This window comes from Podarcis melisellensis (genome assembly GCF_964234715.1).
Source record: "Podarcis melisellensis genome assembly, chromosome: 2".
Classification (NCBI taxonomy): domain Eukaryota; kingdom Metazoa; phylum Chordata; class Lepidosauria; order Squamata; family Lacertidae; genus Podarcis; species Podarcis melisellensis.
The window spans coordinates 10061785-10081023 of NC_138529.1; the positions used below are offsets into that span (position 1 = coordinate 10061785).

At 45.9% G+C, this 19239-nt stretch overlaps 1 protein-coding gene across 1 annotated transcript in view; it reads left to right on the forward strand.

Moving 5' to 3' along the window:
- Positions 1-1434: 1434 nt before the first annotated feature.
- The window catches only part of PFKM (phosphofructokinase, muscle), a 38233-nt gene continuing 20428 nt past the window's right edge, over positions 1435-19239 (forward strand). The window contains exons 1-5 of the mRNA XM_081898609.1: positions 1435-1654; positions 8972-9045; positions 10590-10667; positions 15567-15756; positions 16431-16596. Of these exons, the coding sequence (XP_081754735.1) occupies positions 1564-1654; positions 8972-9045; positions 10590-10667; positions 15567-15756; positions 16431-16596 (599 nt within the window). The 5' untranslated portion in view covers positions 1435-1563. The remainder of the gene's footprint in view (positions 1655-8971; positions 9046-10589; positions 10668-15566; positions 15757-16430; positions 16597-19239) is intronic.

Below are 19239 nucleotides of genomic sequence, written 5' to 3' on the forward strand. Positions count from 1 at the left end.
TACAAAGAAGTTAAGTGCAGGGAACAAGAAGGAATAATTCCTCATCGTATGATTTCATAATAACCTGCTTATTGATCCCAAAGTAATGGAGGGCATCTATTTGTGAACATGACAGAAATCCTTTTTCAATGCCAGTGCTCTGTAAACGAGTTTGACCTAGATGCGCATTCATTTCCCTGCATGGTTTATCTGTATTTGTAAAGCTGTCGCTGTTCAACTTTGGTTTTCCATAGCCTGTTTGGAGAAGACATAGGATGATATTCAACCAAATTTCACTCAGATCCATTGAAGTGAATGGGTCCCTCAGTCATGTTCATTCATTTCAGTGAGTGTACTCATGAGTAAAACTTAACTGAATACCACCCATACTTTCAAACCACCACCACCACCACCCGGAACAATTTTTATTTAATCTTTTGGTGAAACTTGATTGTAACGTTGTTGCACTTGGATTTCCAAAGCACTTCATTCTGCTGATTATTGAGCAATAACAGACCCTCCTAGTGTCCCTATTTTCCAGGGACAGTCCCGAATTTACAGAAGCCATCCTGGTTCTTGATTTGATCTCTGAATGCCCTGCTTTTCCTTAAAGTTAAAGGGACCCCTGACCATTAGGTCCAGTCATGACCGACTCTGGGGTTGCGGCGAACATCTTGCTTTATTGGCCAAGGGAGCCGGCGTACAGCTTCCGGGTCATGTGGCCAGCACGACTAAGCCGCTTCTGGCGAACCAGAGCAGCGCATGGAAACGCCATTTAGCTTCCCATCAGAGCAATACCTATTTATCTGCTTGCACTTGACGTGTTTTCAAACTGCTAGGTTGGCAGGAGCAGGGACTGAGCAACGGGAGCTCACCCCGTCATAGGGATTCGAACCGCCAACCTTCTGATCGGCAAGTCCTAGGCTCTGTGGTTTAACCCACAGCGCCACCCGCTTTTCCTTAGGATGTCCCTATTTTCATCGGAGAAATATTGGAGAGTATGATGTTACAGTGCAATCCTATACAGGCCTACATAAATCCAATTGAGTTCAATGGGGCTTACTCCCAGGTAAGTGTTTTGAGGATTGCCGCCTGGAGGTTGTAGTAAACGCACTCTTATTCAAAGAAGACCCATTAAAATCAATGGACTTAAGTTAGTCCTGGCCATTAATGTCAGTGGGTCTATTCCAAGTCAAAGTTAAGTAGACTACAACTCGGAGCCTCTTTTTGAAATCTTACCTTATTCTCTCCCAAATTTGAAGCCACCAAAAGCCCTCAAAACTGTGGTTGGTACCTGCAGCCTGACATTTCCGCTGTCCATTGGTACTCGTGACAGCTGGCCATGCACCCTTTAGGATTAGGTGTGGCTGACGCTGCATCGGAGATCATTTACAGGCTGACATTTCCACTTGTCATTTATTGGAGAGTGGGCGGGGTGTCAACTTTGAAAGGCAACGGCAGAGGGCTACAAGGAGCACTCCGGACCTGGCTGTGGCCCCTGTGGCAGGACAAGGAGGCACCGAAAACCAAGGGCATTTTCCCCATCTTTAAGAAACTCTTCTTGTTGACTTTCCAGCCCGGAGAATGTCGCACACAATGGTAAAACATGAGCACGCCGACACGATGGGGATTGGCAAGGCCATCGCCGTGTTGACATCTGGAGGAGATGCCCAGGGTAAGTGGACTGGTTGCTGGTGTGTGTGTGTGTGTTGTAGAGTTGGGGGTCACCCTTTATATTCTGAGGAGCTAATGGCAAAAAAGCCAATAGGCAGAAATCACCAGGAAAGGGCTTTCATGTCTGGGCACTTTTTATCATCCAGAATTTCCCTAAACTTGGTAAGATGACTCAAGTGGAACTGGTCTCGGTTGCAAATTGTAACAGGTAAATGTCTTTGCTTTGTGAGTTTTCAGAAGCATCTAACTGGCCATTGTTGGAAGCCGAATGATCGGCTGGATGGACTTTTGGTTTTCATCCAGTAAGGAGCAGTTTTTTCATTCTTTTCTATTCTGTCTCCCCTACTTTGACTTTCTCCTCCCACACTGCCTCCAGCCTTTCTCCTCAGTAGTTCTCTGCCTTCTTGCTTTTCTCTTTTATATTATTTGTATTCCCTTTTTTAAAAGAGCCTTGAAAGCCATTTGTGGCTCATCAACCGCAGTTTGCCCACCTACCACCCTCATCCTGCAAGCATTTCCTTAGCAAAATGAGCACTCACATAATCTACCCTCAGGTGTCTTGAACCATCATTTCTTTGCTGTTCCTCCTATGCTCTTACAAAATCTGCAGTTCACGGCATGTCTTCCTGATCTGGGTTTGCCTACATCTATGTCGGTTGATCAATTGGGGATGGGGATACTGGGTTGTGAATAAATGCAATGCAATGCTTTAAAAAAAAAATCCCCTCCAAAATATTTTTATTAGTTTTCAATACAGCAAAATACAGGTGCCTTTTTCAAACATGTTGACTTGTCAAGTTCTTCAGCAGACGATTCCTTATTTTCCTTTTCCTGACCTTGAGACACACACATAGACAGAGCTCTGTTTTGTTTATCTGCACTCATATATCTTCTCTTGGTGTCCAAGTCCCGTCTTAGTTTCAAGATGGAATTTTTTTTTTAATGCATACATGCTGTTGACGGCATTACGAGTGAACATATCACTTGGCGGAGTATTATAAATAGAAAAAAGGCCATTCCTGCCTCCAGGGACTTGCAATTTCATTTAATATTGTATTTTTAAATTGTTGTACCCTTATGGTGAAGGGTGCGTAAGAAATGGAAATACTACTGCTACTAATATATAAGGGTATATTTTTGTTTGTTTGTTTTTCTATACCACCCTATACAGTCATACCTCATGTAACGTCTGCTTCATGTTACGTTCTTTCAGGTTGTGACCCGGAAGTACCGGAAAGGGTTACCTCCGGGTTTTGCCGCATGCGCAGAAGCGGCGAATCGCAACCTGCGCATGCCCAGACGCGCTGCTGCGGGTTGCGCTCTTTTCATGTTGCGAACGGGCCACCAGAATGGACCTCGTTCGCAACCAGAGGTACCACTGTACCTGAAGGTCCCGGGGCAATTCACATAAAACATCAAATACATAAAATCAAAACAAACCCCATAACCCCCCCCCCCAAGAGCTAGCATTTTAAAAAAGGGTATAGGATGTAGATCAAGTCAGGCAAAGGCCTGGTTGAAAAGGAACATTTTTGCCTGGTGCCTAAAGGTGTACAGTGGTACCTCGGGTTAAGTACTTAATTTGTTCCGGAGGTCTGTACTTAACCTGAAACTGTTCTTAACCTGAAGCACCACTTTAGCTAATGGGGCCTCCCACTGCCGCTGCGTCGCCGGAGCACGATTTCTGTTCTTATCCTGAAGCAAAGTTCTTAACCTGAAGCACTATTTCTGGGTTAGCGGAGTCTGTAACCTGAAGCGTATGTAACCTGAGGTACCACTGTATAGTGAAGGCACCAGGCGAAGTTCCCTGGGGAGAGCATTCCACAAACAGGGAGCCACTGCAGAGAAGGCCCGTTCTCGTGTTGCCACCTTCTAGACTTCTTGCGGAGGAGGCACACGAAGAAGGGCCTCGGAAGATGATCTCAGGGTCCAGGTAGGTTCATATGAAAAGAGGTGGTCCTTGAGGTATTGTGGTCCTGAGCCATTTAAGGCTTTATAGGTCAAAACCAGCACTTTGAATTGGGCCCGGAAACTAATCGGTAGCCAGTGTAGTTGGACCAGGATTGGTGTAATATTTTCAAACTGTCTTGCTTTGGTGAGCAGCCTGACTGCTGAAATCTGCACCAGATGCAGTTTCCAAACTGTCTTCTATATATATCTGGGTATAAGGCGATACATAAATTCAAACAACAACAACAACAAGAGAATGGGGGAGCTAACAGGGAAGGGAAGGAAAATAAATGAAAGGCTTGCAAGGAAGAAATACTTTGGGTGGGGTTCACCTGAAGAACCCCGACACTGGACAGGTACACAAGGATTTTGGGGTCCCTTATATGCTCCCTGAAACTGACTCTCCTGAACCCAACCTCAGAACAGTGCATGGAGGGGTGTTGTTCCATCTGGCAAGCTAGAATACTGGTATGGGCAAAAGATTTGTTGGAGCACCATCTTGAATTCCACCCACTGTTACTAAATCACTCAGTGTGACCCAGGCTAGGACTTACTGTCATACTACTGTACTTTGTGATGTGGTGTTGCCATTCTGTTGTGACTTTGTGTTGATGGTGGAAGAGCTACTACTAATATGCAAGAGGCGGCAGGGTGTGTGTGTTCACATCAGATTAACTGCTGCTGTTCATCTGATGTGATAACTTGAGAGGCTTTTTGCAAAATGCGTTGTCACAATAACACGGCCTGGCAACATGACTTCACAAGAGCTATACTACATCACAAACCCACTGCCCATGCATGCAGCAGTTCAGTATGTATGATTGTGGACAGGAGCGCAGTATGGAGAAGCAACCTAATCCTTGGCTGGCTTCCTGGAAATCCCAACCATTGACCTATGGACCTGTAGTACAACTTTACTGGTATGTCCCATGGAGGACCTTAAGGTCCACAAATGACAACATTCACAAGGTGGTTAGGTTGGTCTCAACTAGGGCCAGGGCCTTTTCAGTACTGGCCCCAACATGATGGAACGCTCTGTCACAAGAGACTAGGGCCCTGCGGGACTTGACATCTTTCCGCAGGACCTGTAAGACAGCTGTTCCGCCCGGCCTTTGGTTTGGACTCAACTGATCCTTATGTTTCCCTCCCCTTATGGTTTTGACTTTTAAAATGAGGCTGCATTTTAAACTGCATTTTAACCTGTATTTTAATTTTTTTTCTTATTATGTATTTTACTGAAATTTTATTGATGTTAGCTGCCCTGAGCCCAGCTCTGGCCAGGGAATAAATAAATTTTTTTATTATTATTACTGGTGGATATTCTACACAGTTGTGGTGTTTTATGAAGGGCTGTTGCAGTCTAGACAGATGCCGAACAATAACTGCTGATGTAACCCAGAGGTACAGCTTAACATCTAACAGATCAAAGCATGGGCACATCTAGCTTCAAATGATAGGTGACAAAATGACTAGTTTGGTGCTAGTATCTGAGACAGATGCTCGCATTTGCCCTGTAGATAGGCCATGCTTGGTTAATGGACACAAAAAAAGCTTTGAGAAATCTTAGTCTCATGGTGGTAAGAAATGGTGGCCAATGTGGTGCCTTCCAGATGGACTACAACTCCCATCATCCCTGACCATTGGCCATGCTGGTTGGGGCTGATGTGAGTCAACTGAATGTGAAGGGGGCATCCTATATGCTGCTCTTCCCTTAAGGCATATGTGGAAGCAGAACCCAACAAGGCTGCAAGAACTATGTGAAAGAGGTGATGGTTTTAAGGAAGGTCAAAGGGATGTGTTTAATGGAAGGATGTTTCTGGCTCACTCCTGCATCTATTCTCAGGCTGCACAGCTGATGTGGTAGCATTATGCAGCCTTTCTATCTTCTTGGACTCATTTCTCATAACCCATCAGCCCCAGAGAGCATGACCAGTGATCAGGGAAGATGGGAGTTGGAGTCCAACAACATCTGGAGGGCCATAGATTATATACCTGGAGGGCAGCACTAGAGCCAGAAATGGATGGGTCCATTTCTACTCACATTTCCAGATAGGGGGAACCCAGTGCTGCATGAAATTAGGTCAATGGTTGTCTGCAAGTTATCCACTACTAAACGGTGCAGGGCCCTTCCTGGACCACCGCCTCACCGACGTGGGAATCCAGGGCACAGTCCTTCAATGGCCACGCTTGTTCTCTCTGGTCTGGGACACAGGGTGGCGCTTGGGGGGGAAAAACTGTCGTCGCGCCACTCCTTGGTGTGTGGAGTGCCGCAGGGTGCGATACTCTCCCCAATGCTTTTCAACATCTTTATGCGCCCCCTCGCCCAGCTTGTCCGGAGTTTTGGGTTGGGCTGCCATCAGTATGCTGATGACACCCAACTCTATCTGCTGATGGATGGCCATCCTGACTCAGCCCCAGACACACTGACCAGATGTTTGGAAGCTGTGGCTGGATGGTTACGTGGGAGCCGGTTGAAGTTAAATCCTTTGAAGACAGAGGTCCTTTGGCTGGATTGGGGGGATATGGTTTTAGATATGGTTTTAGAAAGAGGATATGGTTTTAGATCAATATCGATATATGTTTATTATAAATGTTTATAGGTATGTGTGTTTTTGAATGTGACCGAGTAGGTAATGAGATATATGTACTTGTGTATAATAATAATCATAATATGAAGAAAGGTTTAAAAGCGTTGGGGGTTTGGCATCCACCTTAGCTTTCTTGTAGCCCAAGTTTTCCTCAGCTGCATCCATGATCACAGCTTGTCTGTGAAGCTGTCACATGACTTAGAGAGGATTTTTTTGGGGGGGGTATGCAGTGGTATTGAATTACAGTCCCTCTCCTGGTGTGGTATATTTTGGAGACAGCAAGCACGGTGGCCTGGCAGAGGGGGTACCTCAGGAACTTGTTTTAAATGTCAGCGGGTCAAAAATAAAATGTGCAAATCATCTGAGGGTAGGATCATGGGAAACTTGTGAGTCTGGGTCAACAATACTGACCTGAGGCAGTAAGAAACGACACGTACGCCAAGGAGGCTGAGAGACAGCAGAGAGGGTTTAAGGGTCAGATGATGCCATAATAAAGGCTCCACATCACACACTTACCACGTTTATTTATACAATTTATACATTTATACAAATGCATTTCTAGACCGTCCACTTGCAAAAATCAGGGCAGCATACAACAGCATGAAAACATTTTAAAGCAACACGAAGCAATCATTAAAATTACTGTCTGCTCAAGGGAGATTTTAAACAACGTGATAGGCCTCTTCAGGAGATCACCAGTACCTCTATGTGGGCAGCACAGATATATGAGGAAACACAACAATTGTACATCAGTGGAGCTTCAGTTTTGTAGGCTGGTTATAAATTGAATGTCACAGCAGCATCAAGGCCAGGCAAATAAGGCAGGGCTCTGTAGAAATAGAGGCACCCCCATCTAGTCGTGTCCCACTCTTCGTGACCCCATGGACCAGAGCATGCCAGGCACTCCTGTCCTCCACTGCCTCCCGCAGTTTGGTCAGACTCATGTTTGTAGCCTCGAGAACACTGTCCAACCATCTCGTCCTCTCTCGTCCCCTTTTCCTTGTGCCTCCATCTTTCCCAACACCAGGGTCTTTTCCAGGGAGTCTTCTCTTCTCATGAGGTGGCCAAAGTACTGGAGCCTCAGCTTCAGGATTTGTCCTTCCAGTGGGCACTCAGGGCTGATTTCCTTCAGAATGGAGAGGTTTGATCTTCTTGCAGTCCATGGGACTCTCAAGAGTCTCCTCCAGCACCAGAATTCAAAAGCATCAATTCTTCGGCGATCAGCCTTCTTTATGGTCCAGCTCTCACTTCCATACACCGCTACTGGGAAAGCCATAGCTTTAACTATACGGATGTTAGAAGGTGTCAATTTCTGTTCCGATCTGAGTTCATTGCAAGCAGCACTGTTTCCGTTCCACTTCAGTTTGGTTTTCAACAAAGACAACATTATTCTGTCTGTTGTAGTGGAATTTTATATGCTTAATTACACACTTAATTACATGATCGTTACATTATTCCAAGACATTACTTTTAATGTAAAGGAAAAAACAATTCAAATTGGGGGGAAGTAAGCAATTACTTGTTTTTCGTTTTATAAACGACAACAGTGATTACTGATTATATTTGCGGGATTGATTTCCATTTCAGACATGGGACAAATAAATGAACATCGTCAATTTCTGCTCCCAATTCTGGTAAAATTCTCCAACGTCCTTACTCCCATCTTCCCTCATCCGCATGGTGCTTCTGTTCTGCAAATGGCAACTTCCAAAATTTATTTTATTTATTTAATGAAAATGTTTTTAATCTACCCTTCATCAAACCAAATTGAAGTACATTCAGAATAAGTACACTACAACCAACCAAGTCATAAAATAATAATAATAATAATAATAGAAATAATAATAATAAGAAGAAGAAGAAGAAGAAGAAGAAGAAGAAGAAGAAGTTTATACCCTACCTATCTGGCTGAGTTTCCCCAGCCACTCTGGGCGGCTCCCAATCCAATATTAAAAACACAATACAGCATTAAACATTAAAAGCTTATTCCCTAAAAATAAGCAGCAATGCACTCTAAAATATACCATCAAACAAATAAAATAGCTGAAAACAACAGAGCAGCTTAGAACAATCGTTAACAAAACTTACAATGTCTGGGCATATAAATAAGTATTAATCTGGTGGCAAACCTAGAGCAATGTGGGTGCTTGTCATACTTGTGAGGAGATTAGAGCTGTGAGTCACTAGTCTTTTCTGTTTCCTTTATATTCTGAATTAAGCCCCCAGTGGGTCTTGTTAATCTTCCCATGGCTTCTCCTGTGATTCAGTAAGAACTAGATATGGTTGGAACAGAATCAGATTCCCTTCAACCTCTCTGATTGTAAAGTAGAAGACAGAGCCCCCTAGAATCTCCTTGGGTTTCATCTCAGATAAGTATGTAATTTATTAAAAAAAATTGTCCAGTAGCACCTTAGAGACCAACTAAGTTTGTTCTGGGTATAAGCTTTTGTGTGCATGCAGACTTCTTCAGATACGGTATCTGCATACGAAATGCACGAAAGCTTGTACCCAGAACAAACTTGGTTGGTCTCTTAGGTGCTACTGGACAATTTTTTATTTATTTCAACTGCGTCAGACCAACATGGCTACCTACCTGAGTATGTAATGTATTGTTGTTTATACAATACATTAGCAAAGTGTAGTGCCTCCAGAAATGGTGTTGTACTACAACTCCCATCAGCCCCTGCCAGGCATGACAAGAGCTGTGGTCCATTGTCTACCTCTGCAATGCTGGCATCCAGTTTCCATTGTGACCTCTCTTCTCCCTTCTCTCTGAACAGGCATGAATGCTGCTGTCCGGGCAGTGGTCAGAGTGGGAATATACACCGGGGCCAAAGTGTACTTTGTTCATGAGGTAGGTCAATTTGCTGCCTTTCTTTACTTGAGTAGGAATTGTATCTAAGACCTGGTTGACTCATGGAGCAGAAAATAGGGACATTCCATTCTAAAGCATGGAATGTCTCTATTTTCTAGAGTGGGCTGCACCACTTGAAGCCTCAGGGGGCTGCAGTTTAACCATTTTTGAACTTGCACTCGTGTAAAATTCCTGCACACACCAGAGAGGAACGTTCAAGCTCCATCTCTTCCCACCTGTACTAGGTTTCCACTTACTCACAGTGAGCTTTTTCTGCTGGAGAGTATTCACAAATACGATGCTCCATCTTCAGACCCAAATGGCATAGTCCATTCTTCCACCTCATTCTACTGCAAATGGGTTTATTATTTTGTTAACTCTGCTGCTGATTGCTGCTGCTAGACCAAACAGGACTATTAGAGTCGCCATAGGTCGCATAGCAGTGGTAATACCAGATCAGCTACCTTGGTGCCCCACAGACCCTATGCAAGGAGCGTCTCCACTCCCATCGTTCTACCCAGACACTGAGGTCCAGCGCCGAGGGCCTGGATAAAGCGGGATATCAAATCCAAACTCTTCTTCTTCTTCTTCCTTCTGGCGGTTCCCTCACTGACTCCCAGTACGCTTAGGATCAAACTTCAAAGTGTTGGTGCTGACCTTTAAAGCCCTAAACAGCCTTGGCCCAGTATACCTGAAGGAGCGTCTCCACCCTCATCATTCAGCCTGGACACTGAGGTACAGCTCTGAGGGCCTTCTGGTGGTTCCCTCCCTGCAAGAAGTGAGGTTACAGGGAACCAGGCAGAGGGCCTTCTCAGTAGTGGCACCTGCCCTGCGGAACGCCTCCCGCCACATGTCAAAGAGAACAACAACTACCAGACTTTTAGAAGACATCTGAAGGCAGCCCTGTTTAGGGAAGCTTTTAATGTTTGATGCATTGCTGTATTTTAATATTTTGTTGGAAGCCTCCCAGAGTGGCTGGAGAAGCCCAGCCAGATGGGCGGGGTATAAATAATAATAAATTATTATTATTATTATTATTATTATTATTATTATTTGAGTTGCTACCTGTTCAATGTTGCTACAGTGGCTAAAGGAGCTGGAAATATCCTGAGGTTGAACAATGCACCAGCCTGGCAATGTACTTCAACTGCATCTTGTCCTTAACGTTCCTTCTTCAGTATACAGTGGTACCTCAGGTTAAGAACTTAATTCGTTCTGGAGGTCCGTTCTTAACCTGAAACTGTTCTTAACCTGAGGTACCACTTTAGCTAATGGGGCCTCCCACTGCTGCCATGTCGCCAGAGCACGATTTCTGTTCTCATCCTGAAGCAAAGATCTTAACCTGATGTAATATTTCTGGGTTAGCGGAGTCTGTAGCCTGAAGCTTATGTAACCTGAAGTGTATGTAACCCGAGGCACCACTGTAGTTTGCTGTAGCAGCAGCTCACAGCTATTGCTAACTTCTTGAGTTAACCAGCTCTAGAGGAGATGGAGGCTCAAAAAGGCTTCTCTTTTTAAATAATCTCTTCTGACTTTTGTTTCAGGGCTACCAAGGGCTTGTGGACGGCGGTGACAATATTAAGGAAGCAACATGGGAAAGTGTGTCCATGATGCTGCAACTGGTAAGCCGGTCCCTTGGATTTTGTCCCTCAGGTTGTGAGAGGCTTCAGAGCTGTCCTCCTTACCCTAGGTGTCACTAGTGCGAAGATTTCAGGGTTTTATGATACTACAGAACCACCTGGTGCCCTCCCTGATGCTTTCAACCATTTATTTATTTCACAAAATGTATATACTGCTTTGTTTAAAAAAGCAAAGACGGAAATCCTCCAAGTGGATTTTAGAAAAAGAATAAAATGAATTATCAGTAGAAAAAGAACTGTTAAAAACAGTTATTTAAAATATCCCTCCCCAAAAAATTGTTTTTTTTAAATCAGTGTTAAATTGAAGACCAGATTAAAACACATGTCAACATTCTGCATATCTGGGTAAGGTAAAGGTAAAGGGACCCCTGACCGTTAGGTCCAATCGTGACCGACTGGGGTTGCGGCGCTCATCTCGCTTTATTGGGCAGCATGGGTCATGTGGCCAGCATGACTAAGCCGCTTCTGGCGAACCAGAGCAGCGCATGGAAACACCATTTACCTTCCTGCCGGAGCGGTACCTATTTATCTACTTTGACATGCTTTCGAACTGCTAGGTTGGCAGGAGCTGGGACCGAGCAACGGGAGCTCACCCCGCCGCGGGGATTCGAACCGCCAAACTTCAGATCAGCAAGTCCTAGGCTCTGTGGATTAACCCACAGCGCCACCCGCATACCTGCATATCTGGGTAGGCTTGCCTAAACCAGAAAGTTTTTAGCAAGTGCCAAGAAGAATGAATGGCACCATAGTGTGGGTGCTGCCACACTAAGTGATCAATTGCTTACAAATGAAGAATGAGTATTATGTGGTAACGATAACTCCCTTCATCTCTGACTATTGACTATGCTGGCTGAAGTTGGTGGGAAATGTAGTTCAAAACACCTGGAGGGCACTAGGTTGGGGAAATGTTATGAACTGAGGTGAATAGGATCCAAAATGCAGCAGTCTGATTGGTCCTAGAACAATAGGATCCAGAAAGCAGCAGTCTGATTGGTCCACAGGAGCCACCCGATCCAGCTCCAGGTGGAAGTGAATCCGCAACCTGATTGGCCTACAGGAGAATCCCGGAACTAGCCAATCACGTGGGGCCCTTTGTGTAAATAATGTATATAAAGCAGACATTCTGGGTGAACTTCCATTCCTCCTCACCACGATGAGCTGAATAAAGAGCATGAAATCCACTCTCGACGCTGAGTATATTTCAGGAAAGCTGCTATAGAATTAGGGCATGGTTTGCATTTTATTGGGTTGGATCCAGACGTGCTCAGCCAAGTTCTGCTTGCATTGGTGAAAGTGGGCCGGGTGGTGGGTTGTTGTTTTGTTATTTTGACAGGGGAATAAGGTTTACTTTATTTTATTTATGGACACTATACATGACATAATCCCCAGTGGGATTTTCATTTTAACCTTGTAAAAATATCTTAAAGCTCTAGAAATATCAAAGTGGTCAGTCCAGTGTTTTTGTTTTTGTTTTTTAAAAAAAGGTTTTCCCCTTTGAGAACTTCCTTTGCTCCTTTCTCCAGTTTGAGGAAAGTCACCGGCTGGTTGAGTGAGGGGCTCCTGTCATGAGGAAAATTATTGTAACATCTTGACCTTTTCGCCAGTTGGGGTCACTGGCAAAGTCGTCCATCTTAAGTGTAATGATATCGCCATAGCTGGGGTCACAATGAATGCCTGAGACCCAAAATAACTCGAAACCCGAGCTGACCTTTGCTTGCAGCCATACTTGCATGAGTCGGGGCTTTTTTGAATTTCATAAACAAGAATTGCAGAGGATTCTGGTCTGGCCACAACTCTCTCTAGGCATCCAAACTGTAGAGATAGAGGGTCACATGTAGCAAACATGCATTATCTTTCCCAGTGTATCTCTTTTTTGTAGAAAAAGAAGTGTCAGAACTCACCATGAACAACTCCCTTGTTCTCTTAAAATGGCAATGGCGCCCACCTGAGAGGTGCCAGAACTGAGTTCCGGCTGAAAAAATGCCCTGATCTCTCCTCACAAACCCTTTACACATAACAGGTTAACTGGGTGAAATTCTCAACTACAAAAACTCTTCAAACTGTTGCAGCTAATGGATTTTGGTGATGGTTGTTAGGGTAAAATCTGAGTGCGAGACTGCTCTGCCACTCAGCTCGTCAGACTAAGTCCGCGGGTCCCTGCGGAGGAAAATGAGCTCAGCCGGAGACAGGAGCAAGCAACGGAAGATCCAAGTTTATTGCGCAATAGGTTCAAGGCGAGATTGAACAGCGAGAAAGGGGTGACATAAACTTTTGAAACTTCCCTCCATGTCCCAGCATACAGTGCAAAATACATCCCAGTTACATCATGAATACATTAAGAAGAGGTTGGGTTACACCGGATTAACATATGGAGGAGGGAGGGGGGAATATGCAGAGCTGGAGATATGCGCAGATAAGCACATCCTGATGAGAAGACAATGGTCCATGTACTGGCATTTCCTGGAGGAAAGGCTTAGCAGAGTGATTTGACAGGATTAGAGTCTTGACACCTTGCTTGAGGGATTATGGAGGACAGGGGAGGTGTCATGGAGTCCTAGAGAAATTGAGCAAATTGGCACGTTGATTTTCTATGAATTTTATAGATTTTAGTCTCTTTTGACATTGACAATTGGAAATAAATTGATATATTGTAGCGAAGAAGAAGGTGAAGAAGACATGCCCCCCCCTTCCGTATCATGGTGAAGATGCCTTGATCTTTGTAGTGAGGAGGATTTATTTGGTGGGCAGAGAGAGCAGGGAGGTGTAGCATTTTGGAGCCCTTTTTCTTCTGAATCAGGCAATCAGGCCAGCCATTTTCCTCAAAAGAATGAACCTGAGAATTAGAGGTTGTAGCTTTTCCAGGCATTGCCTCTTTTTGGAGTACCTTGGGAACTGTAGTTGAGTGGAATAGGACTTGGGATCTGTTTACCTCAATAAATAAGCTCCAAGGCAAGCCCAGCCATGAGGCAAAGTGAAGCAGCCACCTCAAATGACAGATGGGGAGTCAGGGAGAGAGTAATGGAGCCAGGCCTATGTCTCCTAAGCTATCCTGTTTCCCTGCTAGTATTGGATGCTATGCTGTTGTTAACCAGTTACCCTCTCTCAACCTAACCTACCTCACAGGTTTGTTGTGAGGAGAAACTGGGAGAAGGGGGAGAATGATGTTTGCTGCCTTGACATCCTTGGCAAGAGAGAGAGGATGAAGAGAGAGGATGAGCCAGCGTGGTGTAGTGGTTAAGAGCAGTGGACTCGTAATCTGGGGAACCGGGTTCGATTCCCTGCTCCTCCACATGCAGCTGCTGGGTGACCTTGCGCCAGTCACACTTCTCTGAAGTCTCTCAGCCCCACTCACCTCACAGAGTGTTTGTTGTGGAGGAGGAAGGGAAGGGAGAATGTTAGGCGCTTTGAGACTCCTGAAGGGGAGTGATAAAGCGGGATATCAAATCCAAACTACTACTACTCCTCCTCTTCTTCTTCTTCTTCTTCTTCTTCTTCTTCTTCTTCTTCTTCTTCTTCTTCTTTTGCTTGCTCTTCTGGAAAGATGTCCAGCAGTTCTCCATGTGGATCAACTTATTTTTAATGCATATTTTTATATATTAAAGTTATACACGATTCTGCAAAATACAGTGTTATCAAATAGGATCTGATGGCAATATGCATAGTCCACATAGAATTGTAGAATTGTAGAGAGTTGGAAGGGACCCCAAGGGTCATCTAGTCCAACCCCCTGCAATGCAGGAATCTCAGCTAAAGCATCCATGGCAGATGGCCATCCAACCTCTACTTAAAAACCTCCAAGGAACAGCCTCCCAAAGGAGGTTCCACTGTCAAACATCTCTCACTGTTGGAAAGTACTTCCTCATGTTTAGTCGAAAACTCCTTTCTTGAAATTTGGAGCCATTCGTTCGTGTCCTACCCTCCAGACCAGGAGAAAACAAGTTTGTTCTCTCTTCCAGGTTGACAGCCCTTGAGATATTTGAAAATGGCTATCATATCAATAATAGTTCACTGTTGAACAAATACAGATATAAAATCAAACCAAAATAAATATACCACAGGTATGTGAATGCGTGGAAGGTAGCGACTAAAACTATTTATACCCATTGTTCCCAACAACGTTGTTCCCACAGGGGCGCAATTTGATTTTGATGCGGGCAATTCGAGAATGAGTTAGACCAAGTTAATGGCTTTTTAGGCTTCTTCCACATTAATAGGAGTTCACTTTTTGAATAATAAGAATTATATGTCACAGGATTTTAGAGATGCTTAGGTGGGGCATGGCCAAAAAAAAAGGTTGGGAACCACTGATTTATACCATAGACACAATGGTTAAACAAGGCAAGGTTGCAAAATCTGGACCCTTTTCTACCAATAGAAAGTAATTAAAGTATTCAGAAGTATTTGTTCATGGGCCGAGGGGGATTTCCCCCCCCCTCATCTGAAGCAGCTTTCTTGTCATGGTACCTGTTATGTACTGAAGTTTTCACCCTGGGCCAGCAGGGGGATACTGTAGATAGTTTTCACTCAGGTCCACATATGCAAATAAGGGATTGAAAGTGACGTTCAGTGATTGGATAGTTACAGAAAGTGGTTACTGTTGCGTTGTAGTGGAGCTCTATGTAAGCAGGCTGGCTGAACCCTTCAGTTCAGTTCTGTCCTGGCCTGTGAATAAACAAGAGATGTTTGAAGAATCGCTGTGTCATCTGATATGTTCACCCACAACTTAACAGTAGCTATGACCTAAAGTATTTTTCCCCTCCCTCGATTTTCTTCTTCTTCCAGATTTGCTTGAGGGACTCCTTCTCTTGATCATAGCAGCACCTAAGTTAGGCGGCCATAATGTTGTCTTCCAGCTCTCACCTGGTTTGTCCCCTCACCTAGGGTGGCACCGTCATCGGGAGTGCCAGGTGCATGGACTTCCGTGCCCGCGAAGGACGCCTGAAGGCTGCTCGCAACCTGGTGAAGAGAGGAATCACAAACTTGTGCGTGATCGGGGGAGACGGCAGCTTGACTGGAGCGGATACCTTCCGAGCGGAGTGGACCAGTTTGCTGCAGGAGCTGGTTAAGACAGGTATTGCCACTTAAAAACTGAATGCTACGGTGAGGGGGGAAAGTATTTGATCTCCTGCTAAATTTGCCCCATTGCCCTCTGACCAGTCCATAATTTTAATGGTAGGTTTATTATAGCTGTGAGAGACAGAATAACAAGAGGGAAAAAAACCCAGAAACCCAGAAGGCAAAAGTCAGAGATTGATGTGCATTATAATGAGTGAAATAAGTATTTGATCCCCTATCAAGCAGCCAGATGTCAGGCTACCTGGTATCTTCGCTGTATGTAACGAGCTGAGATTAGAAGCACCTGCTGTAAGGTCCCAGCTCATTACAGTACCTGTATAAAAGACACCTGTCAACAGACACAATCAATCCACCTTGACCAAGACCAAAGAGCTGTCCAAGGATGTCATTAAAATTATGGACTGGTCATTTCTTCGTCAGAGGGCAAACGGGCAAATTTAGCAGGGGATCAAATAATTTCCCCCCTCACGGTAAGTCCCTGTGCTGGTGAGAGTTGGACTCCAACAATATTTGGAGAACCTCATCTTAGCCCCCCCTTGCTCTGACCTGCAGGATAAAAGGAGAATATGCAGAACGTTTGCTTTCTTATTGTTAGATTTAGGCTAAGAGTGAACTTTCAGGGATGGTGTAATTATATCATATGCTGGTATTCCATTGGTTCTTTGCCAGGTGGCATCACGGCAGAAGAAGCCAGCAAGTCTAGTTACCTAAACATTGTTGGCATGGTTGGATCTATTGATAACGACTTTTGTGGCACTGACATGACCATTGGCACGGACTCCGCTCTCCACAGGATAATGGAAATAGTGGATGCTATCACCACCACTGCTCAGAGGTGAGACTTGTGGGCATTGTGCAGGCCCCTTTGATTTCTACAGCTCCTGAATGGCACCATGAGAATCTCCTTCTGCAGCTTAAAAAAAGAGAAGAAAACAAAGTCCTAGCCCTTAAGACTAGGCTTGGAAGTGTATATAGACAGCAGTTGCAGAGCAATCACAGAAGCTCTTTGCCCTTCCTCAAGCAGGAGCATATAAAATGGGAAAGAATACATTTGCAAATACAGGCAAAATTTGACTCTATTTGCCTACTTTTTATTTTTTAAAAATACAGTCATACCTCAGGTTGAAGTTGCTTCAGGTTGAGCGCGTTCGGGTTGCGCTCCGCGGCGCCCTGGAAGTAACGGAACGGGTTAATTCTGGGTTTCGCCGCTTGCGCATGCGCAGACGGTCAAAATGACGTCACACCCATGCGTGGAAGCGGCAAATCACGACCTGCAGATGCGTGGATGCGGGTTGCGTTTGCTTCAGGATGCAAATGGGGCTCCGGAACGGATCTCGTTCGTATCCAGAGGTACAGTGGTGCCTCACTAGATGAAAAGAATTCGTTCCGCGATTCTCTTCGTCTAGCGGTTTTTTCGTCTTGCGAAGCAAGCCCATTGACAGCTTAGCGGATTAGTGCTAGAGCTGTCAAGCGGCTTCCAGCGATCAGCTATTAAGCGGCTTATCAGTGGAACAGCTGATAAGCGGCTTAGCGGCTTAAGAAAAGGGCGAAAAAAGCGGAAAAAACCCACGGGGGATGCAAGATTTTTTTCGTCTTGCGAAGCAACCCCATAGGGAAATTCGTTTTGCAAAGCGCCTCCAAAATGGAAAACCCTTTCGTCTAGCGGGTTTTTCGTCTTGCGAGGCGTTCGTCTTGCGGGGCACCACTGTATTTTCTTGTTCTCTCTCTCTCTCTCTCTCTCTCTCTCTCACACACACACACACACACACAAAACCTACCTTTATCTATTTAAGATAAATATACAGTGGTACCTCGGGTTAAGTACTTAATTCGTTCCGGAGGTCTGTTCTTAACCTGAAACGGTTCTTAACCTGAAGTGCCACTTTAGCTAATGGGGCCTCCTGCTGCTGCTGCGCTGCCGGAGCATGATTTCTGTTCTCATCAAACAGAAAGTTCTTAACCCGAGGTAATATTTCTGTGTTAGCGGAGTCTGTAACCTGAAGCGTATGTAACCTGAAGCGTATGTAACCCGAGGTACCACTGTATAAACTAAACAAGCTATAGCTTAGGGCCCCGCGTGGCACCCACAAAAAAATTTCAATGGAAAAAACCCTGGATGTACATTTCCAAAATGTAAGATAAAAAACAAATAAAATAAAACCTACATACAGCAACAGTGTTTTGTGTTGTGTAGGCTCCTATTTGTTATGTGCAAATTGCTTTAGATACCTATTAGGTCCATAAATTACCACATAGCCTATATTCAACACAAAAAACAGCGACAATTTGTTGTTGACAAAGGATAGCTGGACATATAAAGTGACCCATTACATTCAGTAGCTTAGGGCCTCATCAAACCTAAATCCGGCCCTGGTCCCACCCTCCTTGGGGGGGGGGTGTCCCATGTGCCCAACCTGAGTGGCAGTAGCATACGCTCCACCACTGCTTGTACATGTTTTAATGAGGTACAGTGGTGCCTCGCAAGACGAAATTAATTCGTTCCGCAAGTCTCTTCGTCTTGCGGTTTTTTCGTCTTGCGATGCACGGTTTCCCATAGGAATGCATTGAAAATCAATTAATGCGTTCCTAGGGAAACCGCCTTCAGACCAGGTCCGGGGACAGTCTGTCCCCCGACCTCTTCTGAAGGCTGGGGGGGGGGGGACAAGGGCTTTTCTTCCCACTGCCAGCCTTCAGAAGGCTGTTCTGAAGGCTGGCGGTGGGAAGAAAAGCCCTTCTTCCCACCTCCCGCCCCGCAAGCTCCGGGGACAGGAGGGCTTTGCTGCCGACGGCCAGCATTTTAAAAGCCCCTGCTGTCCCGGGGCGATTTTAAAATGCTGGGGGTCGGCAGCGAACGCTTCGCTCCCGCCAGCATTTTAAGATCGCCCGGGGCAGCGGAGAAGTCTCCGCTGTCCCGGGAAGGCAGGCGGGGGGAGCAAAGACTTTTGCCCCCGCCTGCCTTCAGAAGAGGTCCAGGACCTCGTTCCGATGCCCGGCGGCGGGGTGAGAGGTTCCCGCCCCCCCGCCCCGCTTCGGAGCAGCGTTCCGAAGCGGGGCGGCTGGGGCAGGTGTTCCCGCCCCCCCGCCCCGCTTCGGGGCAGCGTTCCGAAGCGGGGCGGCTGGGGCAGGTGTTCCCGCCCCGCTTTGGAGCAGCGTTCCGAAGCGGGGCGGCTGGGGCAGGTGTTCCCGCCCCCCGCCCCGCTTTGGAGCAGCGTTCCGAAGCGGGGCGGCTGGGGCAGGTGTTCCCGCCCCCCCCGCCCCGCTTTGGAGCAGCGTTCCGAAGCGGGGCGGCTGGGGCAGGTGTTCCCGCCCCCCGCCCCGCTTCGGAGCAGCGTTCCGAAGCCGGGCGGTGGGGGCAGGTGTTCCCGCCCCCCGCCCCGCTTCGGAGCAGCGTTCCGAAGCCGGGCGGTGGGGGCAGGTGTTCCCGCCCCCCCGCCCCGCTTCGGAGCAGCGTTCCGAAGCCGGGCGGTGGGGGCAGGTG